Source organism: Pelobates fuscus, chromosome 3 (genome assembly GCF_036172605.1).
Source record: "Pelobates fuscus isolate aPelFus1 chromosome 3, aPelFus1.pri, whole genome shotgun sequence".
NCBI lineage: Eukaryota > Metazoa > Chordata > Amphibia > Anura > Pelobatidae > Pelobates > Pelobates fuscus.
Window position 1 is genome coordinate 163,367,059 of NC_086319.1, and position 25,465 is coordinate 163,392,523.

At 45.5% G+C, this 25,465-nt stretch overlaps 1 protein-coding gene across 2 annotated transcripts in view; it reads right to left on the minus strand.

Annotated features, from left to right (window-relative positions):
• Window positions 1–25,465, minus strand: part of LOC134602593 (aldo-keto reductase family 1 member D1-like) — a 106,619-nt gene that overhangs the window by 51,728 nt on the left and 29,426 nt on the right. Inside the window, exon 2 of one of the 2 annotated variants that reach the window (XM_063447615.1) lies at window positions 15,626–15,793. In XM_063447615.1, coding sequence (XP_063303685.1) covers window positions 15,626–15,793 — 168 coding nt within the window. The remainder of the gene's footprint in view (window positions 1–15,625; window positions 15,794–25,465) is intronic. The other variant, XM_063447616.1, reaches the window with a different exon arrangement.

Consider the following 25,465-nt stretch of genomic DNA (forward strand, 5'->3'; position numbering starts at 1 on the left):
TAATGCCGTGGTGGACTTACTCAAATCTTGCAAACATTTAGAACAGAAAAAGTGCTGTATAAGTGTTACCTATACACCTTTGAATTGCTGGAGATGCCAAGGCACCGAAGGCTCTATGCTCCATGTGTGGTGGCAATGAGTTCCAATGGCAGTCTTCTGGGATAAGGTCCACAGTTATATTAAGGAAATCATAGGCTGCCCCATAAACTTTACAGTCTTATCATATCTCCTACCTCCTAGAGCTTCCAAAATCAGTCCCTAAAATAGTGCAAAAGCTGATCATACATATTATCCTAATAGCCCAAAAGCTCATTGTGAGGGCTTGGAAAACCACCACAATATTTCACCGTCTATATTTTCCTCCTCAAAGTTGTCCATGGAGACATGGAACCCATGGGACACATGGAGATTGAGTAAACCGTATTAGATGTAACCAGAATGCGGGATTAAACCTTTATTTATATCAAATGGCTTATCACACTGTAGCACTGCAAAAGGAATGTCATACAACACAAAATGACTAACTCAGGTCTAAAAATCACATAGGACATCTCATTGTCTATAAATTGTACTATGCACTGTCAATGTTACCCTTTTCCCCCTCCCCCCTTTTTCTTATCTGTACCCGTATCCTACTTTACTTTATGGAAAAAAAATCTATAAAAACTTTCACATGGAAAACAAAAATAGAAGTATAAAACAATATAATATCTACTACAAACATACATTCCAAGGGGATACAAGGTGGACATGATGCTCATGGACCTGTCTGACAATTTGTTAACTAGTGTAATATATACACTATCAAAATCAGTACAATACAGAAAATATATTTGCACTGCTGATAGGTAATATGTTTTTAAATATCCACTGGGTTTGGCAGCCAACACCTAAGCCACAAAATCCTGCTTAATAAATAACTATTAACTATATTAAATAATATGGAATTGCATTTAGAAGCCAGCATTACCCTTTTTTTAAATATTCTAAATATTTATATAAAAATAACTCAAGAAATGTTTACATAATTCATGTTAAGAATGTATTTCAGTGGGGGGCGGAGCCGGGCAGCAAGAGAGATCAAACCCCATTTCTCATCGCTCTAGGCACAAAATCTCTAATTTGACGATTATCACCTACCCTCTGCCCTATCAACGCACGGCAGTGGTGGCATGGCTCAGGGGAGCTCTCAGGGAACATATTGATGCCCTTCATTTATGTCTCACATGCCAAATCGACCTGCAAGACCTGGCGGACCTTTAGGCTATGTGACCAACAGCTTGCAGTGGATCACGCAGAGGCCATTGCCAACTGGGCCTTACACTCACCCCCTTCTGAAATGGCACTCTTGTCTACGGAGATGGGACGCACAAAGCTGAAGACCCTGGCCCCCAGATCCCACGGAACGAGAGACATTGGCAAGTTGCTCACAGGCACCCCACAATTGAAGGGGAGGCCTCCACGGACCCATTGGACGATGAGGTCAGTCGACCCCACAATGGGATGAATAACCCTACTCCATAACCTACCGGCAGGCCCGCAGAAACACCCACCTTGGTTCCATCCACCAAACAGGACATTGACGATTTATATGACCGGATCCGCAAACTATTTGACGCGGACATAGCCCTTATGAAGGAGGAAGTACAAGTGGTCACGGAGCGCCTGAAGAGGATGTGTCCAACCTAAAACACGGCCTGTCGGCCCTAGAGGAAACATTAGGCACCCTACAGACCTCACACAATGCTATGAAGAGTGGATTTCCTCAACGACAGGGGCCGAAGGAAAAATCTAAAAATCAGAGGAGTGCCGGACGCAGTGGAGTGGACGCAGTGGAATCAGAGGAATTACCTCACCTGATGAGAAGGCTTTTAACTCCAAAACTTCCCGTTAAACTAGCAAAGTCTATTGTCCTCGATGGCGTATACCGGATTGCAAAATCACCAAGATCACTCGTTCCTCTTTTAGAGACATTATCGTCCGATTCCAATCCTTTGCAGACAAGCAAAAGCTCCTTCAAGTCGTTAGAGACAAAACACCCCTGGACTTTGAATCCCACCACCTGACCTCTATCAGCATCTTACCTCCACTACTCTGCAATGGCGAAAATCCATGCGACCTATCACCCGAAAGAAGCAGGAAACTGTAAACCCTACCGCTGGACCTCTCCCAGGGCCTTAACAGTCAACTCAGCGGAGAAGGCGTACAAAGTGCATTAACTTGCAGAGGCTCCTACGTTCCTGGCAACCCTCGGCCTAGCAGAACCACCACAAGAAACCCGGAGACCACAATGAGTTCAATCTTGGGATGTACAGAACATCACACCATTTGTTCCCTCACAGGAACACGACTCAGTGACTTTAGTTTGCAACCAGTATAATTTTTTCTTATCATTATTTTACTTGTCCTCTCCATCCCTCAAACTTCCCACTTCTTTATTGTTATTTTAACCATGTAACTTGAAACCAAAGATCCACTTATTTGTGGCCCTGAGGCAGTAGGACTGCACCCATTTAAAGCCAGGCTCCATACATCTGCCTGATCTTTTGTGCATGCTCTCCCCTTCCCTCCCCCGCAACCCTCCTTGGTTAGGGGTACTCTCACATGCTAGATGCTAAACAAGTACAGATTAAGCAGCTTAAACCTGGCACTAGCCAACTTAAAGACGGCCAAAACACTAAGTCCTTAGTACAGCCTCGATGGCATGTGTAAGAGAGACAGTCACATCACAATGGCGATCTATTGACTAAATAGCTATTGCAACATGCACCTCAGAAGGACATGTTCATCTTTTATTTTTCTCTTTCTTTATTTTATTGACCTCAAACTGACGCGCTCTCCAGCTAAACTTTACTTCACAAGGTTACACGGTCACCCTAGTTAAAGGGACACTATTGTCACCTGAACAACTTTAGCTTAATGAAGCAGTTTTGGTGTATAGAACATGCCCCTGCAGCCTCACTGCTCAATCCTCTGCCATTTAGGAGTTAAATCCCTTTATTTATGAACCCTAGTCACACCTCCCTGCATGTGACTTGCACAGCCTTCCATAAACACTTCCTGTAAAGAGAGCCCTATTTAGGCTTTCTTTATTGCAAGTTCTGTTTAATTAAGATTTTCTTATCCCCTGCTATGTTAATAACTTGCTAGACCCTGCAAGAGCCTCCTGTATATGATTAAAGTTCAATTTAGAGATTGAGATACAATTATTTAAGGTAAATTACATCTGCTTGAAAGTGAAACCAGTTTTTTTTTCATGCAGGCTCTGTCAATCATAGCCAGGGGAGGTGTGGCTAGGGCTGCATAAACAGAAACAAAGTTATTTAACTCCTAAATGACAGTGAATTGAGCAGTGAAATTGCAGGGGAATGATCTATACACCAAAACTGCTTTATTTAGCTAAAGTAATTTAGGTGACTATAGTGTTCCTTTAAATACTGCCATACAGTCTTAAGCCGCAGAGGTGATAACATCACAGCCCACAGCAGTACGACTGACCTTACATAGTTACATAGTTACATAGCTGAAAAGAGACTTGTGTCCATCAAGTTCAACCTTTCCTTACATATAATGTTGCTGTTGATACAAAAGAAGGCAAAAAACCCAGTCTGAAGCGCTTCCAATTTTGCAACAAACTAGGAAAAAATTCCTTCTTGACCCCAAAATGGCAGTCAGATATCTCTTTGGATCAAGCACATATTACCCCACTAATTAGAAATTATATCCCTGTATTTTATGTTTTTGGAAGTATTTATCCAATTGCTGTTTAACCATCTGTACGGACTTTGATAAAAACAACCTCTTCAGGCAGAGAATTCCATATCCTTATAGTTCCTACTGTAAAAAAAACCCTTCCTTTGCCTTAGACAAAATCTCCTTTCTTCCATCCTAAATGCGTGACCATCCTAAATGCTATGTATAGCCCTGTTTATGAATATATTTCCAGATAATGGTTTCTACTAGCCCTGAATATATTTGTATAATGTTATCATATCCCCTCTGAGGCGCTGTTTTTCCAAACTAGAGAGATTTCAATTTTTTAACCTTTCTTCGTAACTAAAGTGCTCCATTACTTTCATCAATTTTGTAGCTCATCTCTGCACCTTTTCTAGTGCCATGATATCCTTCTTTAGAACAGGTGCCCAAAATTGCACTGTATATTCAAGGTGTGGTCTTACCAGCAATTTATAAAGAAGCAAAATTATATTTTCATCCCGAGAATTTATGCCCCTATTAATACATGACAAAAAATTACTGGCCTTAGCAACTGCAGATTGACATTCCATATTGCTGCCTAATTTGTTGTCTGTAACAATTCCCAAATCCTTCTCGTGTGTGGTTATCCCTAATTTACTTAATAAGAAAGAAGATGCACACCAAAAGTCTCAATAATAACTAGCCTGGTTTTAATGAATCAATATCCAATACAGGCAAAAAAATAACAATAATAAATAGAGTGACAAAAAATAGGCACAAAACATAAATCAGAAATCAATAATAATTTACCAGAAGTTCTCACAAGCCTAATAGGGCAGAAACAGGAAACAAAAATAACCCCCCAACGTTTCGGCATTGTGAGAACTTCTGGTAAATTATTATTGATTACTGATTTATGTTTTGTGCCTATTTTTTGTCACTGTTATTTTTTGCCTGTATTGGATATTGATTCATTAAAACCAGGCTAGTTATTATTGAGACTTTTGGTGTGCATCTTCTTTCTTATTATGTTGATTAACATTTATATTGGTATTTGAGGGAATACCAGTGAGGATTAGCACCCAGGTGGTTATAGTCTTTATTAATTAGTCTCTCCATACTTCATTTATTGTATCCCTAATTTACTACCATTTATTGTGTAAATTGCTTGTGCATTCTTTACCCCGAAGTACATAACTTTGCATTTTTCTAGATTAAATTTCATCTGCCATTTTAGTGTCCAGTCCCCCAATCTATCCAAATCCCTCTGCAGCAAAGCAATATCCTGCTCACATTTTATTACTTTACAAAGTTTTGTGTCATCTGCAAACACTAAAACATGGCTTTTAATGCCTATTGCAAGATCATTTATAAATATGTTAAATAGAAGTGATCCCAAAACAGAAACCTGAGGGACACCACTGACCACTTTTGTCCAGCTTGAAAATTTACCATTAATGACAACTCGTTGTACTCTGTATTTTTACACCCAAAACAAAGAATTTAAAAAAATATATATTTTAGATGTCAGCTGGTAAGGGTTTAATTATGGTGTTACTGCTGGTGACCTAAAGTAACAACACTATGCCAGTTGGATCTATATTTCATCAATGTGAAAGGGAACAGATTATGTTTTGGAGGCACACAGTATGGTAAACTGTTCAGCTATTTGTGGATTTGGCTGAAATCCATGAGATGCTGCCAAAACTGGTTTGGTATCCAAAGGGAAAGTTCTTGGAAATTGAAGATCTACCTCAAGGTTTAAGGACCAGGAGTGCATCCAAAATGAAATGTAGTGGAGTGTTTCATGTACTTTGGCAGAAACTAGGATAGAGTGGCCAATTTTAATCACAGATTTGCAATAGAACGGACTATAAAGATAACATAATAAAGGGATTGCATTATATACTGTGAGGTTTTATGTACACAAAATAAGGTGTTTTCTGAAAAATAAATAATGCGAAAAGAGTACAAATCGATCAATGTTACTTTTTAAGGGCTGATACGATTATCGTGGCCTTTCAGGCCAGTAGCCAGTTATTTTAAGACCGGCCGCGGCGGGCCGGTCCTAATGCTGCAGCCGCCTGAGCACTCTGTAAAAAGCCTCAGCCAGCTGCAGTTGCTTCTCCCCTCCCCTGTAGCGTGGCCGAGCTCCTCTCCAGTTCGCGGTGCCCGGCCGGGGTGATAGGAAGGTGCACACTCAGTGTGCACTTCCTGTCAGTCCGGCCGGTTACAGGAAACAGAAACTCCTGTTCCGCGCGCCATTTCTGCTTCCTGTAACCGGGCACCACGGACCGGAGAGCAGCTCGGCCGCCACTCTACAGGGGAGGGGGTAAGAAGAAGGGAGGGGGGAGTAAGAGGGGAGGGGGGAGTAAGAAGAGGGGGGGGGAGTAAGAAGAGGGGAGGGGGGAATAAGAAGAAGGGGGAGTAAGAAGAGGGGAGGGGGAGTAAGAAGAGGGGAGGGGGGGAAGAGGAGGAGGAGGGGGGAGTAAGGGGAGGGGGGAATACGAGGAGGGGGAGTAAGGGGAGGGGGGAATAAAAAGAGGGGGGGAGTAAGAAGAATGGGGGAGTAAGAAGAGGGGAGGGGGGAGTAAGAGGGAAGGGTCGGGAGTAAGAAGAGGGGGGAGAGTAAGAAGGAGGGGAGATAGGAAGAAGAGGGGGAGGGGGGAGTAAGAAGGAGGGGAGATAGGAAAAAGAGGGAGGAAGAAGAGGGGGAGGGGGGAGTAAGAAGGAGGGGAGATAGGAAAAAGAGGGGGGAAGAAGAGGGGGAGGGGGGAGTAAGAAGGAGGGGAGATAAGAAAAAGAGGGGGGTAAGAAGAAGAAGGGGTGAGTAAGAAAAAGAGTGGGGAGTAAGAAAAAGAGGGGGGAGTAAGAAGAAGAAGGGGAGAAAGAAGAAGAGGGAGTAGTAAGAAGAAGAGGGAGTAGTAAGAAGAAGAAGGGGGAGTAAGAAGAAGAGGGAGTAGTAAGAAGAAGAAGGGGGGTAAGAAGAAGAGGGAGTAGTAAGAAGAAGAAGGGGGAGTAAGAAGAAGGGGGATAAGAAGAAGAAGATCGGGTAAGAAGAAGAAAGGGGAGTAAGAAGAAGTAGGAGGGTTAAGAAGAAGAAGGGGGGAGTAAAAAGAAGAAGAGGGGGTAAGAAGAAGGGGGGAGCAATAAGAAGAAGGGGGAGCAATAAGAAGAAGGGGTAAGAAGAACAGGTGGGGGAGTAAGAAGAACAAGGGGGGAGTAAGAAAAACAAGGGTGGGAAGTAAGAAGAACACAGGGAGGAGGGGGTAAGAAGAACACGGGGGGGTGAGGAGAACACATAGAGGGAGGAGTGAGAAGAACACAGGGAAGGTGGAGGGGGATGAGAAGAGCACAGGGATTGTGGAGGGGGGAGTAAGAAAAACACAGGGGGGTGAGGAGAACACATAGAGGGGAGGAGTGAGAAGAACACAGGGAGGGTGGGGGGGGGATGAGAAGAGCACAGGGAGGGTGGGTGAGTGTGAGAAGAGACCGCTAGGGGAGGGTGGGCGAGAGGAGAGACCACTAAGGGGCCAGGGAGAGCTCTAAGGGACAGCTCTATAGGACAGGGGGCAAGACAGGGAGCTCTTTCACACTACGCGCACATACACACACAATGCATCCCTATACATACACAGAAACACACAATGCATCCCTATACATACACAGAAACACAACATGCTTCCCTTTCACACAGAGAAACACACAATGCATCCATTACACACACTCACAATGCAACCCTTACACACAAAGACAATGCATGCTTTGCACACATACACAGAAACAGACAATGCAAACCCTTACACACACATGCAAACACACACACACTGCTTTTCTTACATACACACAGAAACACAATGCATCTCTTACACTCAATGCACACACATACAGACACACACCTTGCATCCCTTATGCATACAAACACAGATTCACACAATGCATCCCTTACACACAACCAGAAACACATAATACATCCCTTATACACAAATACACACTGTTTCCACTATACACAAACACACTGCATCACCTGCACAAACTGGTATCCCTATACACTACATACCATAAGCACACATATTAGATCCTCTACAATAACACATAACATACACACTCCACTCCCTGTGAGCGAACTCATGGGTGGGTGGAACATATAAGTGGACTTATGAGTGGGCCTTATGGGCATACTCACCGTCAGGCCCTGGGGCCCAGACCTTGAGCTGTGTAAGGGGCCCCCAAAAAATGGAGCTGCTTCCAATTCTCCCAGAACATTGAATTTTGTGATCACAGTTGCAAACAGCCTCCAGAGATCCTGTTCTACACCAGACCAGTGGAGCCAAACTGCAGCCCATCATCATCCTCATCTGGTTGTAAGTAGGCAATCTAGTATATTATTAGTGACACTAATCTATAATTTACCTCACATTAAAGGGACACTATAGCTTAATTAAGTGGTTCTGGTGTCTATAGCTGGTCCCTGCAGGCTTTTTAATGTAAACACACACTGTGTGCAGCACTGGCGTTAGTTCATATGGCAGATCATATGGGTGGGGCATTGTGATGTCACATGGGGTGGGGGCGGCAAATTTTTATTTTGTCTAGGCCGGCAAAAATCCTTGCATCGGCTCTGATCCTGGGCAGGTGCACCAGTCTACTGGTGACCCACAGGAGGGGAGTGCACTAATTGCACTGCACTCTCCTCCTGCCACGACCCGTCTATACCGCAGTGCAAGTGCCCTCTGCCCTCTGCCCCTAATTTACAGTGGCTCACACTCAAAACAAGCAGTGCCTGGAGCCCTTTGCAGAGACGGGAACAAAGAGGTTCTACGGCAGCTGGCCGTCCTGCAAGCATTACTTTAAACAGCTGTTCCCCATGCAGCCACAGGTGGTGCTGTGCTGGGAGAATGTGATTACTCTTCACTTCCTCCCAGCCTACAGAGCAGCGCATGGGACAGAGAGAGGAGGAGATATGATTTCATCTTACAATAAATCCTCTAAGCAAACCTTTATAAATTTGGGGGGATCAGCTCTGTTTCCACAGTTTATTGGTGTTTACTCTGATGTCTGTATTAATATTGAGGGATGTCTAAGTAGAAACATCAGTGTGTGTCAGCAGGGCCAGCCATTGGGGTGTGCAAGCTGTACGGTCACGCATAGTGCCATGACAACAGAGGCACCCGGCGGCCAACACAGCTCACAAGTTGGGTACACCAGCATATTCAATTTAAACAATTCGCTGGTGGTCAGGGGCGGGCTGGGCCGGGGGGCAGGGAGGCAATTGCCCCCCAGGCCGCCCGAAATTCTTTTAGGACCGGCCGCGGCGGGCCGGCCCTTTAAATGCTGCAGCCGCCTGAGCGCTCTGTAAAGAGCGCCCAGACAGGCTGCCTCACTGCCTCCCCTCCCCGGTAGCGTGGCCGAGCTGGTCTCCGGTCCGCGGTGCCGGCCGGAGTGATGGGAAGGTGCACTGAGTGTGCACCTTCCTGTCAGTCCGGCCGGGTACAGGAAACAGAAACTCCTGTTCCGCGCGGAACAGGAGTTTCTGTTTCCTGTACCCGGCAGGACTGACAGGAAGTGCACACTCAGTGTGCACCTTCCCATCACTCCGGCCGGGCACTGCGGACCGGAGAGCAGCTCGGCCACGCTACCGGGGAGGGGGTAAGAAGAAGAGGGGAGGGGGAGAGAATAAGAGGAGGGGAGGGGGGGAGAGAATGAGAGAAGGGGAGGGGGGGAGAGAATAAGAGGAGGGGGGGGAGAGAATAAGAGAAGGGGAGGGGGGAGAGAATAAGAGGAGGGGGGGAGAGAATAAGAGGAGGGGAGGAGAGAGAATAAGAGGAGGGGAGGGGGGGAGAGAATAAGAGGAGGGGGAGAGAATAAGAGGAGAGGAGAGGAGGGGGGAGAGAATAAGAGGAGAGGAGGGGAGGGGGGGAGAGAATAAGAGGAGGGGAGGGGGGAGAGAATAAGAGGAGGGGAGGGGGGAGAGAATAAGAGGAGGGGAGGGGGGAGAATAAGGGGAGGGGGGGAGAGAATAAGAGGAGGGGAGGTGGGGAGAGAATAAGAGGAGGGGGGAGAGAATAAGAGGAGGGGGAGAGAATAAGAGGAGGGGAGGGGGGAGAGAATAAGAGGAGGGGAGGGGGGAGAGCATAAGAGGAGGGGGGGAGAGAATAAGAGGAGGGGAGGGGGGGAGCATAAGAGGAGGGGGGGAGAGAATAAGAGGAGGGGAGGGGGGGAGAGCATAAGAGGAGGGGAGGGGGGAGAGCATAAGAGGAGGGGGGAGAGAATAAGAGGAGGGGAGGGGGGAGAATAAGAGGAGGGGAGGGGGGAGAGAATAGGAGGAGGGGAGGGGGGAGAGTAAGAAGAGGGGAGAGGGGAAGGGGGGAGAGTAAGAAGAGGGGAGGGGGAGAGTAAGGGGAGGGGGGAGAGTAAGAAGAGGGGAAGGGGGGAGAGTAAGAAGAGGGGAGGGGGGAGTAAGGGGAGGGGGGAGAGTAAGAAGAGGGGAAGGGGGGAGAGTAAGAAGAGGGGAAGGGGGAGAGTAAGAAGAGGGGAAGGGGGGGGAGTAAGAAGAGGGGAGGGGGAGAGTAAGAAGAGGGGAGGGGGGAGAGTAAGAGGAGGGGAGGGTGGAGAGTAAGAAGAGGGGAGGGGAAAGAGTAAGAAGAGGGGAGGGGGGTAAGAAGAGGGGAGGAGGAGAGTAAGAGGAGGGGAGGGGGGAGAGTAAGAAGAGGGGAGGGGGGGAGTAAGAGGACGGGAGGGGGGGAGAGTAAGAAGAGGGGAGGGGGGTAAGAAGAGGGGAGGGGGGGAGAGTAAGAAGAGGGGAGGGGGGTAAGAAGAGGGGAGGGGGGAGTAAGAAGGAGGGGGGAGTAAAAAGAGGGGAGGGGGGAGTAAAAAGAGGGGAGGGGGGAGTAAGAGGGGATGGGGGAGTAAGAAGAGGGGGGAGAGTAAGAGGAGGGGGGAGAGTAAGAAGATGGGAGAGGGGAGGGGGAGTAAGAAGAGGGGAGGGGAGAGGGGAGTAAGAAGAGGGGGGAGTAAGAGGGGAGGGGGAGTAAGAAGAGGGGAGGGGAGAGGGGAGTAAGAAGAGGGGGGAGTAAGAGGGGAGGGGGAGTAAGCGGAGGGGGAAGTAAGAAGAGGGGCAGAGTAAGAAGAGGCGAGGGGGGGGAGTAAGAAGAAGGGGGGGTAAGAAGAGGGCAGGGGGGATAATAAGAGTGGGGAGTAAGAGGGGAGGGGGGAGTAAGGGGAGGGGGGGAATAAGGGGAGGGGGGAGTAAGAAGAGGGGAGGGGAGTAAGAAGAGGGGAGGGGGGAGTGTTAAAAGGAGGGGAGAAAAGAAAAAAAGGGGGGAAGAAGAGGGAGGGGAGTAAGAAGAGGGGGAGGGGGAGTAAGAAGGAGGGGAGATAAGAAAAAGAGGGGGGAAAGAAGAAAAAGGGGGAAGTAAGAAGAAGAAGAGGAGGGAGTAAGAAAAAGAGGGGGGAGTAAGAATAAGAAGAGTGGAGAGTAAGACGAAGAAGGGGAAAGAAGAAGAAGGGGGAAGTAAGAAGGAGGGAGATAAGAAAAAGAGGGGGGGTAAGAAGAAGAAGGGGGGAGTAAGAAGAACAAGAGTGGGGAGTAATTAGAAGAAGGGGGTAAGAAGAAGAAGGGGGTAAGAAGAAGAAAGGGGGGTAAGAAGAAGAAAGGGGGGTAAGAAGAAGAAGAGGGAGTAAGAAGAAGAAGGGGAGTAAGAAGAAGAAGGGGGGTAAGAAGAAGGGGGGTAAGAAGAAGTAGGGGGGTGTAAGAAGAAGAATGGGGTATGAAGAAGGGGTTAAGAAGAAGTGGGGGTAAGAAGAGGGGGTAAGAAGAAGAAGGGGGTAAGAAGAACAAGGGGGGAGTAAGAAGAACAAGGGGGAAGTAAGAAGAACACAGGGAGGAGGGGGGGTGAGGAGAACACAGGGAGGGTGGAGGGGGGGATGAGAAGAGCACAGGGAGGGTGGGTGAGTGAGAGAAGAGACCGCTAGGGGAGGGTGGGGGTGAGGAGAGACCACTAAGGGGCAGGGGAGAGCTCTAAGGGACAGAAGGGACAGCTCTATAGGACAGGGGGCAAGACAGGGAGCTCTTTCACACTACGCGCGCGCACACACACACAATGCATCCCTATACATACACAGAAACACACAATGCATCCCTATACATACACAGAAACACACAATGCATCCCTATACATACACAGAAACACACAATGCATCCCTATACATACACAGAAACACAACATGCTTCCCTTACACACAGAGAAACACACAATGCATCCATTACACACACACACTATGCAACCCTTACACACAAAGACAATGCATAATTTGCACACATACACAGAAACATACAATGCAAACCCTTACACACACATGCAAACACACACACTGTTTTTCTTACATACACACAGAAACACAATGCATCTCTTACACTCAATGCACACACATACAGACACACACCTTGCATCCCTTATGCATACAAACACAGATTCACACAATGCATCCCTTACACACAACCAGAAACACATAATACATCCCTTATACACAAATACACACTGCTTCCACTACACACAAACACACTCGCCTGCACAAACTGGTATCCCTATACACTACATACCATAAGCACACATATTAGATCCTCTACAATAACACATAACACATCCCCTACACACTCCACTCCCTGTGAGCGAACTCATGGGTGGAACATATAAGTGGACTTATGAGTGGGCCTTATGGGCATACCCACCGTCAGGCCTTGGGGCCCAGACCTTGAGCTGTGTAAGAGGCCCCCAAAAAATGGAGCTGCTTCCAATTCTCCCAGAACATTGAATTTTGTGACCACAGTTGCAAACAGCCTCCAGAGATCCTGTTCTACACCAGACCAGTGGAGCCAAACTGCAGCCCATCATCATCCTCATCTAATTGTAAGTAGGCAATCTAGTATATTATTAGTGACACTAATCTATAATTTACCTCACATTAAAGGGACACTATAGCTTAATGAAGTGGTTCTGGTGTCTATAGCTGGTCCCTGCAGGCTTTTTAATGTAAACACACACTGTGTGCAGCACTGCCGTTAGTTCATATGGCAGATCATATGGGTGGGGCATTGTGATGTCACATGGGGGGGCGGCAAATTTATATTTTGTCTAGGGCGGCAAAAATCCTTGCACTGGCTCTGATCCTGGGCAGGTGCACCAGTCTACTGGTGACCCACAGGAGGGGAGTGCACTGATTGCACTGCACTCTCCTCCTGCCCAGACCCGTCTTGACCGCAGTGCAAGTGCCCTCTGTCCTCTGCCCCTAATTTACAGTGGGTCACACTCACAACAAGCAGTGCCTGGAGCCCTTTGCAGAGACGGAAACAAAGAGGTTCTGCGGCAGCTGGCCGTCCTGCAAGCATTACATTAAACAGCTGTTCCCCATGCAGCCACAGGTGGTGTTGTGCTGGGAGACTGTGATTACTCTTCACTTCCTCCCAGCCTACAGAGCAGCGCATTGGGGAGAGAGAGGAGGAGGCATGATTTAATCTTACAATAAATCCTCTAAGCAAACCTTTTTTGGGGGGATCAGCTCTGCTTCCACAGTTTATTGGTGTTTACTCTGATGTCTGTATTAATATTGAGTGATGTCTAAGTAGTAACGTCAGTGTGTGTCAGCAGGGCCAGCCGTTGGGGTGGGCAAGCTGTGCGGTCACGCAGGGTGCCATGACAACAGAGGCACCCGGCGGCCAACACAGCTCGCAAGTTGGGTACACCAGCATATTTAATTTAAACGATTCGCTGGTGGTCCACTGGTGCGCACCAGCAGTAGGTGCAGTCAGATCATATCCTCTCCCTCGTGGTTCCGGCGCTCAGTTAGTGAGTCAGAGCACAGGCTCAGAGATTCTCAGCCTGTGCTCTGACAACATTGAAAGTCAGAGCCGTGAAGGAGCGGGTATGGCAAAGAGCTACTGATTAGCATAACATCAATATCCGTTATAAAACCAGGAATGGTGAACTGATTTGGTGGCGCAATGGGCCACTTGACTGGTTTTGCCCCCCAGGCCTAAGGCTGCCAGCCCTCCCCTGCTGGTGGTCCACTGGTGCGCACCAGCAGTAGGTGCAGTCAGATCAAATCCTCTCCCTCGTGGTTCCGGCGCTCCGATAGTGAGTCAGAGCACAGGCTCAGAGATTCTCAGCCTGCGCTCTGACAACATTGAAAGTCAGAGCCGTGAAGGAGCGGGTATGGCAAAGAGCTACTGATTAGCATAACATCAATATCCGTTATAAAACCAAGAAAAGGTGGGCATGGATGGTGAACTGATTTGGTGGTGCAATGGGCCACTTGACTGGTTTCCCCCCCCCCCCCCCCCAGGCCTAAGGCTGTCAGCCCTCCCCTGGCCAGTGATGTTCTAACAGGGGTGGGGACAGTCAGCCCAGGGTGCCACTCTTACATTAAAAAGGGAGCGTCTGGGACCCAGCAAACGTATGTTCTTATTCCAGAAGCTGCTCTCTGCAAGAGAGGAGCTGAAGATAGCGTACACTGGACCTCCACCTGACCTATCTGCAATACCAGTATCATTATAAGCAGATACTGATAATTGCCAAAATGCAGAATATCGGCTGATTTTATCGACCAAACCAATAATCAGACAATCCCTAAAAAATAATCATTGTTGCAATAATCCAAGCTTGATTTACATTCTATATCATTTTTTATGAACTACACTACTTTTAGCATATTTGTCCCCTTCGAAACATTAAGATCAGTTATGGGTGATAATACAAATAAGGGGGTAATGTAAATTCCTCCACCCCTCCACACTATGGGCATCATGTGGGATGGTATTCCTATGTTGAGGGGGGGATGGACATGTCCACGCCCAACTTTCCCCTGGGTCCCTTATAATTAATTAAATCCACAATAAAATGACCACCTTTGGTGAGTAGAGGTTCCCAAGCCCCTAGCAACATCTCACCCTTAAGTCATTTCCTATACACTAATAATTATGAGGGGAGCCCAATACTTGTAAAATACCTATAAAACAATAATACCATTAGGAGACTACTTTTTTCAAATCCTATTTTTTTCAGCTCCAAAAAAGGCCAGAAAGAAAATCATTGCAACTAGTAATACTAATAAAAAACGCACGAAAAACACAACATAAATGTATCTATGGTCAGTCATGCACAGAATGCAATGTGGAGATATATACTCACATAGCCACAAACTCATACAGTTTTACACTGACATACTCTAATGTTTTACATTAGTAATGCTTGTGCTCATTAATTATCAAATTCAAGAGATTAATAGTTAGCCATTAGTTGACCTGCTGGACTATTGTAGCCATTCATTCAATGTTGTTGCATCAAGAAAGATCTGTATTTGATACAATAATGGAGTTTCGACATAACACACACACTTTTTTTTAGTATTATCACTCTAACAGGGATTATCATGATGCAGAAATACATAAAAAGCCTTGAAACTGATATCTACTAGGTCTCTCTATATTCCTTAGACAAAACATTCTTACATTCTGGGGTTGCTGAAGCATTCTCACAGCAAATAATATTCAGACCTGGATGTTTTTTATGAGTCAGACAAGTCTTATATACACACACCAAGAAAGGTTTCCTTTAAAATGGGACATCTGAGATCCCAAGTGAGCACCATTCTACAGAGTACGCTATTTGTCTTTTTTTGGTGTGTGTGTCTTACACATATGTTTAACGGCAACATTTCTTAAGCTCTATGGCAGAATAATAACAATCCATCTTTTTTAGAAACAAAGTATGACGTCTGTAGGTGTCAAGTGTCCTTATTCTGCAAGTAGGTGAAGGGTATACAATGTTTATTCATGATTGTATATGTTGTCAAAACTGCCATAGTGCGCAAGGATGGGTACATTGGGTGAAGCACTGGACACTTGACAAAACCAACAATAGTCTTAACTTACTTTACCACAGTAGAAAATGTCTTCTCGTTTAACCTTTCCTTCAGATATCTTCTCTCTGATGGCCTCTCCCACTTCATGCTCATTGTGGTAAAGGTAGGCTCCATCAATGTGACGATATCCAATGTCAATGGCATACTTAACAGCGTCAAGGCACGCTCCTTGTGGTGTCTGTAAAACAGCAAAGTATTAAAACATGAATAAAAAAATCATAAAATAACTGAAAAAAAACAATTTAAACTACAAGAAAAGTCTGATTTTCCTACATTTTCTCCATAAACGGAGTTTATACCTAACATGTATGAACAATTAGTATTACGTCTATTGACTGCTGCCATGAGCATCTATACTTTAAAGTTTTACCTTGTCATCCCTGCAGCACAATGTGTTCCCGCCCTAAACATCTGTGTCTCATTATTGCACACGTCTGGTCTCCCCAATGCTGCCATGAAAGCAGTGCCCAGATGCAACAGGTTCATATAAAATGTGCACAGTCCCCAGCTGTGCTGGAGAGCAGATATTTGTTGGATTAGCTCAGACCTCACTGAAGCCTAAATTACTTTCCAAGTAATTAATCCCATCAAAAGCCCTCATCCTCTGCAAGCCCAAAGACGGGGTAAACTTCCCATGGCACCATCAAAGCAGCAGTGGCAATCTAAATCCCTCAAATCTACCAGAAAGCCTGAGCAGGATCAGTCAAAACTTGACAACATGGTGGCTACACGTCAGCACCCTCTCTGGGCTCCGACACTGCAAGAGGTGCTGGGCCAGCACTCGGACATCTCCCGTCCCGGAAAAGAAACTGCATCTCATGCTGAAATCACTCTGCTCTACATTAAAGGCAGACTTGCAGACAATCCACCGCAACCATAAGGCCTTGGGAGACAGAGCCAGAATAGGCCACTTAGAGAGTAAGATGGATGAGCTCTGTGCAGCCTGTAATGAGATAGTGGGCAAACTAAATTACTTAGAGGATTCCAACTTCACACTACTTAGTAAACAAGCAAACATGAAAGTCAGATCCCGTTGAAACAATGTGCTTAAAGGGCATTCCAGACACAACCAGTTTAGAGGAACTGTGCAACTATATAACATTTATTTTCGGCCATTGATCCCAAAGTGCTGGGTCATGAATGGCTCCTGGATGAGGCTTCTCACATTAACTCCTGGTGTAGAGAAATGTAGCAACCAAAGCACTGGCTTTACCTCAGGAAGGCTTGAAAGTGTTACACACTTGAAACATCAACACTGGACCAGACACAGAGAAGTGCTAGTCCCATGGGTGTAAAGTACCTGTGGATTGGAGAAAGGCACCATCCTGAACCTGACCACCCCATGCAAGATTGCTTCCTGGCTTCTGGCAGAAAATTAACAGGAGTCATGGTACCCAACTGTGAGAGTCAAATATACTGGCCTTGTTCTGCATGTAACAGTATCATATATGTGCATTTTGTTGCATTGGACTTTAATGTACATAGTTTAGACATAGGTTTTATTTAGCCATGTTCTTTGGTAGCGCTACCACTAAGGCTGTTGCTCAATGGGAATGGCTTCTGCTAAAACCCAAACAAGTTGCAGGGTTTTTAGTTTCTATATAGCCATCCATACCTCCAGACTATGTAATTCTATATGGCAGGGCTTCCCAAACTTTTATGGTCCGAGACCCACTTTTAAAAACTGTAATTTTTAGAGACCCACTTGCTTTTAATGCATATTTTAAAAATGAACACCATGGAAATCCGCTTTAGAGGCATACAATTGGCACACCATGCCAATCATCTTTAGAGACATACAATTGGCACACCATGGCAATCAGCTTTAGATGCATAAAATTGGCAGACCATGGCAATCAGTTTCAGAGGCATAAAATTGGCACATTATGGCAATCAGTTTTAGATGCATAAACTTGGCACATCATGACAACTTTATGTGCATTAATTTGACACACCATGGCAACCAGCATAGAGGCATTCAATTGATACACCCTGGCAAACAGTCTTAACTGCATAAAATTGGCACACCATGGCAAACAGTCTTAGATGCATTAAATTGGCACACCATAATAATCCGTTTTAAAAGCATACAATTGGCACACCATGGCGTACAATCTTAGATGCATACAGTTGGCACATGGCAGCTTTAGAGGCATATAATTGGCACACCATGGCAATCAGCGTGGGGGGCCATGTGGGGGCAGTGTGAGAAAGGGTTACAGTGGGCAGGCAGAGGGAAAAGGTTAACAGTGTGAGGGGCATGGGAATAAAGGGCTACTGTGGGGGGGGGGGGATTGCAGGGTAAGAAAGGGTTACAATGGGGGGCAGAGTGAGAAAAGGTTACAGTGGTGGACAGGGTGAGAAATGGATACAGTGGGGGGGGCAGGGTGACAAGGGGTTACAGTGTGGGGAGGAGGGCAGGGTGAGGAGAGGTTACAGTGTGGGGAGGAGGGCCAGGTAAGAAGGGGGTTTACTTTGTGAATAGGGGGGCAGGATGAGAAGGGGTTACAGTGTTGGGGGGCAGGGAGAGAAGGGGCTACAGTGTGTGGGGGCAGGAAGAGAAGGGGTTACAGTGTGGGGAGAGGGGCAGGGAGAGAATGGGTTACAGTGTGGGGGACAGGGAGAGCAGGGGTTACTGTGTGGGTGGGTAGGGAGAGAAAGGGTTACAGTATAAGAGGGTGGCAGGGACAGAAGGGGTTACAGTGTGGGGAGGATATCAAAAAGCAATAATCAATTACCCTAAGGTTTTTAAAGATATTGGTGGGCACTAAAACCCTATTAGCGATGAGTGAATTGAGTATTTTGAGAAATAAAAAGACACTGACATCAAGTACTAGTAAATAATCAATACAAACTTTATTGACTAACAAAGACTTAATTAATAATCATTCAGCTTAAAATCCAGCTTAAAGGAACAGCTCAAAGAAACAGCTTAATAAAAACAGCTTAATACATCACCATGAGAACGAGAGACTTGCTGCACTTGACTGAGAGACTTCTAGCAGTCCGAATTGAAGGAGACCCTCTCTTACTGGGAAATCAGCTTAACCAGCATACGCATTACAGGTGGGTAGTACTCCAATGAGTGCCAAATAGTGATGTCCCGAACGGTTCGCTGGCGAATAGTTCCTGGCGAACATAGCTTGTTCGCGTTCGCCACGGATGGCGAACATATGCGATGTTCGGTCCGCCCACTATTTGTCATCATTGTGTAAACTTTGACCCTGTACCTCACAGTCAGCAGACACATTCTAGCCAATCAGCAGCAGACCCTCCCTCCCAGACCCTCCACCTCCTAGACAGCATACAATTTAGATTAATTCTGAAGCTGCACTCTTTTTTTTTTTGTATAATTTTTTTTTTTTTAGACAGAAGTGTATTATATTTGAGCATGCTAGGGTGAACGTGCGTATATCATGGCTAGTTGCACTGAGGGTATGAGTATATAGCAGTACATTGTTTTGAAAGATGGCTGTCATGTTTAGGGTGTAGCTTGCAAGTTATCAACTGTGTATTTATATCAGCAGCTCCACCATTAGTTATAAATCAAGTGTGAGTCGCCCCATGAGATGAGACTAGTGAATAACATAATACATGAACGGTTAAGGTAAAGGCGTGTAAGGAACTATGGCAATAAACTCTTTAGGAGGTGAAATAATGACATGTTTAAACGCTTGCTACTATACGATTAGTTAATGTGCAGAGAGCAGTTCATGTGATCAAAGGCATGGTGTGGAGGATCGGCTATAGTGGGACATGCTTGGCAGGCTGCTGTTTACTGTTTGTGCTCATCCGATCCCTTCTGGGCACCAGGTGCAGACCCTGGGAGTCCCTGATACCTGGAACAGCAAAGGGAAGTCTCTGGCTGAGTGCCGGGTTTGCGGCTTGAGGTGGTGGAAGCTTGTTTTGTCGGGTGGTCGGATCTGTCCCGGTGGTGCTTCACGTCCGGTGCGGGATTGTGGTGGCTTAAGGTGGAGGCGAGTGCTTGACGTGGGGCAGGCTCTGCATTTCTGTTTGTGCCTCCGGTCCCATCTTCGACGCCTTTTGCATTAGTGGATTTTAATGGGGACTGCTTTGCTTAGCTGTGTTGGAGATTGTTGGGGCTGTGGTGGAGCTTGTTGGGGCTTCCTGCTTGTTATTTGCTTCCAAAATTGATTAAAGAGTCTGTCCAGCTTAGACTCAATATCCTGCCATGCTTTGCTGGTACCAGGAGGACACACGCTGCCGCCATATTGGGAGAGTCGCAGATGAGTATGTCAGCCTGGGCGGCTGTGCTCTGTGTGTCCATTAGCTCCAGACAGCCTCTCAGGGGTGGACCGGGATAACCCCCACCGGTCCGAGGGTGGGGGTAACGGAGCTCCTGCCGGGAAGTAGCTGCTCCTGGGCATCCCCTGGGAGATCGGCCGCCTCTCCCGCCCGGTGAGCACCAGGCCACACTTGCCACGCGGAGGTAAGTAAGACTCTGTCGAGTTGCTGACCGCTATTAAGCATGTCGGGTCAGTCAGGTAGGAGCAACATTGCTGGGTCATCCCCTTCTGGGGTGAAATTCGCTTGTTGATAGCTGCTTAAAGTGAGATATTGAGGGAGCTCACACGAAGTGCGTCTTTCCTCCATGACAGCTAGGCCCCGCCCCCCGGAAGCTGCATTCTTAGTGAGAGGAGGGACAGTGTAGTTGCTGCTGATTTAATAGGGAAATCGATAGCTAGGCTGGTGTATTCAGTGTCCACTACAGTCCTGAAGGACTCATCTGATCTCTGCTGTAAGGACAGCACCCCAAAAGGCCCTTTTTAGGGCTAGAACATCAGTCTGCTTTTTTTTCCTGTGTAATCTAATTGCAGTTGCCTGCCTGCCTGCCAGCGTGTGTGTCAGGCTCACAGCGTATACTGTGCCCACTTGCCCAGTGCCACCACTCATATCTGGTGTCACCAGGGGCGTACCTGGAGTATTTGGCACCCGGGGCGGATCCTTTATTTAACACCACCCCCCCCCCACTTTGAAATGTAAAATACAACTGCAATTTTTTTAATGTATTTGGCACTGAACACCGAAACAGACACACACAGACACACACACAGACAGACACACAGACAGACAGACAGACAGACAGACACACAGACAGACACACAGACAGACACACAGACAGACACACAGACATACAGATACACATGTATAAGTGTGTGTTTGCATAGTGGATGCAGTAGGTGTATAGTGTATGCAGTGTGTGTGTATGCAGTGTGTGTATAGTGTATGCAGTGTGTGTGTATGCAGTGTGTGTTTATGCAGTGTGTGTTTATGCAGTGTGTGTTTATGCAGTGTGTGTGTATGGTGTATGCAGTGTGTGTGTATGCAGTGTGTGTGTATAGTGTATGCAGTGTGTGTGTATCGTGTATGCAGTGTATAGTGTATGCAGTGCGTGTGTATAGTGTATGCAGTGTATAGTGTATGTAGTGTGTGTGTATAGTGTATGCAGTGTATAGTGTGTGCAGTGTGTGTCTATGCAGTGTGTGTGTGTGTATGGTGTATGCAGTGTATAGTGTATGCAGTGTGTGTGTATAGTGTATGCAGTGTATAGTGTATGCAGTGTGTGTGTATAGTGTATGCAGTGTATAGTGTGTGCAGTGTGTATGCAGTGTGTGTGTATAGTTCATGCAGTGTATGTGTATAGTGTGTGCAGTGTAAAGGGTATGCAGTGTGTGTGTATAGTGTATGCAGTGTATAGTGTATGCAGTGTGTGTGTATAGTTTATGCAGTGTGTGTATAGTGTATGCAGTGTATAGTGTGTGCAGTTTGTGTATGCAGTGTGTGTGTATAGTGTATGCAGTGTGTGTGTGTATAGTGTATGCAGTGTATAGTGTATGCAGTGTGTGTGTGTAGTGTATGAAGTGTATAGTGTGTGCAGTGTGTGTATAGTGTGTGCAGTCTGTGTGTATGCGGTGTGCAGTGTATAGTGTATGCAGTGTGTGTGTATAGTGTGTGCAGTGTAAAGTGTATGCAGTGTGTGTATAGTGTATGCAGTGTATAGTGTATGCAGTGTGTGTGTATAGTGTATGCAGTGTATAGTGTATGCAGTGTGTGTGTATAGTGTATGCAGTGTATAGTGTATGCAGTGTGCCTGTATAGTGTGTGAAGTGTATAGTGTATGCAGTGTGTGTATAGTGTATGCAGTGTATAGTGTGCGCAGTGTGTGTATAGTGTGTGCAGTGTGTGTGTATGCTTTGTGTGTGTGTGTAGTGTATGCAGTGTATAGTGTATGCATTGTGTGTATAGTGTGTGCAGTGTATAGTGTATGCAGTGTTTGTGTATAGTGAGTGCAGTGTATAGTGTATGCAGTGTGTGTGTGTGTGTGTATAGTGTGCATGTTGTGTGGAATAAGTGCTGCCACTTACCTGCCCGTCCTGTCCTCCTCGACTGGTGGTCCAGTGGCAGTGAAGAGGGGCCCAGTACTTTGCATCCTCGTTTCCCATCCAGCAGCAGCAGGGTCCTCTGTTCTCGCGATCCGCAAGAGCGTTGCCGCGGGTTGCTGCTTGATGGGAAATCCTGTTGATACACGACCTCACGGCACACCAGTCCCTTTTCATAAGACACAGGGGTGGTGAAATGCTGCCCCTGTGAAAGTGTGCCCCGGGCACCCCCTTAGTGAGTGGTACCCGGGGCGGACCAACCCCGCTGCCCCCCCCCCCCCCTTAGTACGCCACTGGGTGTCACAATAGCTTGCATTTAAAAAAAACAAAACTTTTTTTACTGTAATATAATAGCAGTCAGTTTCCTTCACACGTGTGCGTTTCAGGGCCTGCCAGGGCACAGTGTCACACCAGTGCAACTCATATCTGGTGTAACAGTAGTGTACATTTAAAAAAAAAAAAATACAGGGGGCTTGTTGTAATCTTTCGGGGACCCTTGGTGTTGTACGTGGCTTGGTGGAGGAAGAGACCTTCAATGACATCAGTGAGGACAAGGAACGGGACATGGCTAGCTTGATATCCAACCTTGTGCAAATGGGGAGTTTGCGGTTGTGCAAATGGACTGTTTGCGGTTGTTTGCGGTGCGTTAAACGGGGAGTTCGGTCTGTCACTGTGAAGCGGGCGTAACCCTTACACTACCTGATCGATACAACATCATACCTGATGTTTTAAAGCATGTTATTCCAAACAATTTAGGAATGTTAGGGGATTTATGCCCTTTATGGATTAAAACCAGACTCTGCATCAACTATGTAATTTTCCATGGGAGTTTTGCCATGGATCCCCCTCCGGCATGCCACAGTCCAGGTGTTAGTCCCCTTGAAACAGCTTTTCCATCACTATTGTGGCCGGAAAGAGTCCCTGTGGGTTTTAAAATTTGCCTGCCTATTGAAGTCTATGGCGGTTCGCCCGGTTCGCCCGGTTCGCCCGTTCGCGATCATTTGCGGAAGTTCGCATTCGCCGCTCGCGAAATCACTAGTGCCAAATTCTCTCATCTTTTTATAAGTTATTAATAATCAATGGGGTGAATAGTCTGTACTTGTTACACCAAATCTTCTTATCAGTGCAGCCCAGCAAAAAACTTGCAAAAGCGTTGGATGGGACTTGCAGTTGGCCAGACTCCAGTCCCACAACAATGCCATGCCCGATCTGTGCGGTTAATTATCTCTGTTCTCAATGGTGATCAATCAATCATTCTTAATTAATATGGAATATTATTATGACAGAAGTCAGGGAGAGTAGGGGTTACAGTGTGGAGGGGCAGGGTGTGGGGGGGAATTTATTAAATTCCCTGGTGGTCCAGTGTCCTCCCTGGTGGTCCGGTGGGTTAACTCTGCGGTCTGCAGCTCCTCCGGGTGCAGAGCTGCAGAACATGTGATAGAAGTCTCGCGAGCACCCAGAGTGTTGCCATGGTAATGCTCCAGGTGCTCAGAAGACTTCAATCAAACAGTCTGCGCTCTCCACACGATGAAGCTGCAGACCAGAGATGCTGGACAGACTGATTGGAGGGTTCGCGGCGGCATACAGGGCAAGTCGCCAGGCCCCTCCTGATGTTGAGGGCCCGACTTAGAGGAGAAAGAATGGTTAACCCCATAACGCTGTTACAGCATTCCATGCCATCTGCATTATTATGAGCTTTTAAAAGCCATTGTGGCGACATGAAACGCTATAGCGCTTTAAGCCCTAGGAGCTCCAAAATACTCACCTCTGCTGTGATCCACTTCACAATCCCCCTCTGCTGATGCCATGATGTGGATAATTTTCACTCCTGGGCTGCCATATGGTTTCAAAGGCACCATAACCAATCTGGCAAAATTCAATGTGTAAAAACTAGAAAGAGGATAGCCCTATATTTGACTCTGTAACTTTCCAAAACACCATAAAACTTGTACATGGGAGTATATCACTGTACACAATTTGTGTATTTTATTGAAAAAATTATAAAAGCTAATCGTATCATGACATTAACAGTTAAAATGCCAAGCAGAACTAAGATTTCACACACTTTTTGTTTTTATCCCTATAAAATTATGTTTCATGTATAGATATTTGATGTGAAATAAAAGCCCTGTTTCTCCTGAACAAAATTATATATAATAAGTGTGGGTGCACTTAATATGGAAGAGGTAAATGTTGGATGAACAGATATATAGTCAAATTCTAGCATTTGTTTTAATTTTGTTTTGATCAAACGTGTACAATATCCTCTGTCCTTAAAGGGTTAAACAATGTCCATCATTCACTAATGACCCTGCTTTTCCTTTCAGTATATTTATATTGGCAGACATTTTGTGTTAAGACAGAAATTAAAAGTGTATACTGTAGGTCACCATCAGAACAGAGGTGACTCCATTTTGTATTACAATGCTACAACTCAGAGACATATATGTACACACACACACAATCCACATATAACTTACTATTATTATATTAATCATATATAATTAGTACTATGTTAATAATATAGAATGTTCATGGATATAATATCAATGAAGAAATGTCATATTATTACTAACGTTAGTGTAATAGACATATATGTGTAATCTTAACTACAGTTTCACACAAGAAAACCAGACACCAAATGACATAACGCTAAGCCATTAATTTTACTTTCTAAAAAAAAATTACGGAATATTACTAGTTCCATTGTAAGAAAGAGGTAAAAAAGAGTTTAAGACATGTCAGAAAGCTAAATTTAAAGGTATATGACAGACACTCAGACTGGGAAAACCCTTTGAAGATGACAGCTTCTGTGACGAATAGTAGCCATAAAAAGATTTTAAAAATTATGTCAAACACATAACAAAATTTAGTTAACCCATTATACAAAAAGGTAAATAGACCCCCACGACAAGAATTTTCGGTGATGTAATTGCGCGATCTACTGACCAAAATCTAGATTATAGTTTGTTGGGAAGACACGCCCACAGTTCGCTATTGTTACTATTAACTAGTGACGTATAGGAATTTCTCCTTTAAAAATTAAGGACAAAGGAGAGAGACACTCTGATACTGATACTCTTACACTTAAAATCACTTTTGGACTCTCACTCTGAGACATAAACTCAAGACTCACACTTAATATTATCTTTTTCAACTAACACAACTTCAGAACTCTGAAAAACGTTATATATATTTTATACAATTCTCTCATCATACTTGCATTCAAAATTCCTGTGACATATCTACACATCTGATAGAAAATCTACAATCTAACTGGTATTATGCTGGTTTTATTTAATTAAATTAAATGAATTTACTTTTTTTTTTTTACTAATAGCAGGGATATATATGTGGATAAATGTTGGTCAGATTTTAATTATTAGAAATCATAATTAGCTAAGGAATATATGGTTATAAAAATTCCATTCCTGCAGGTGGAAAAAAGA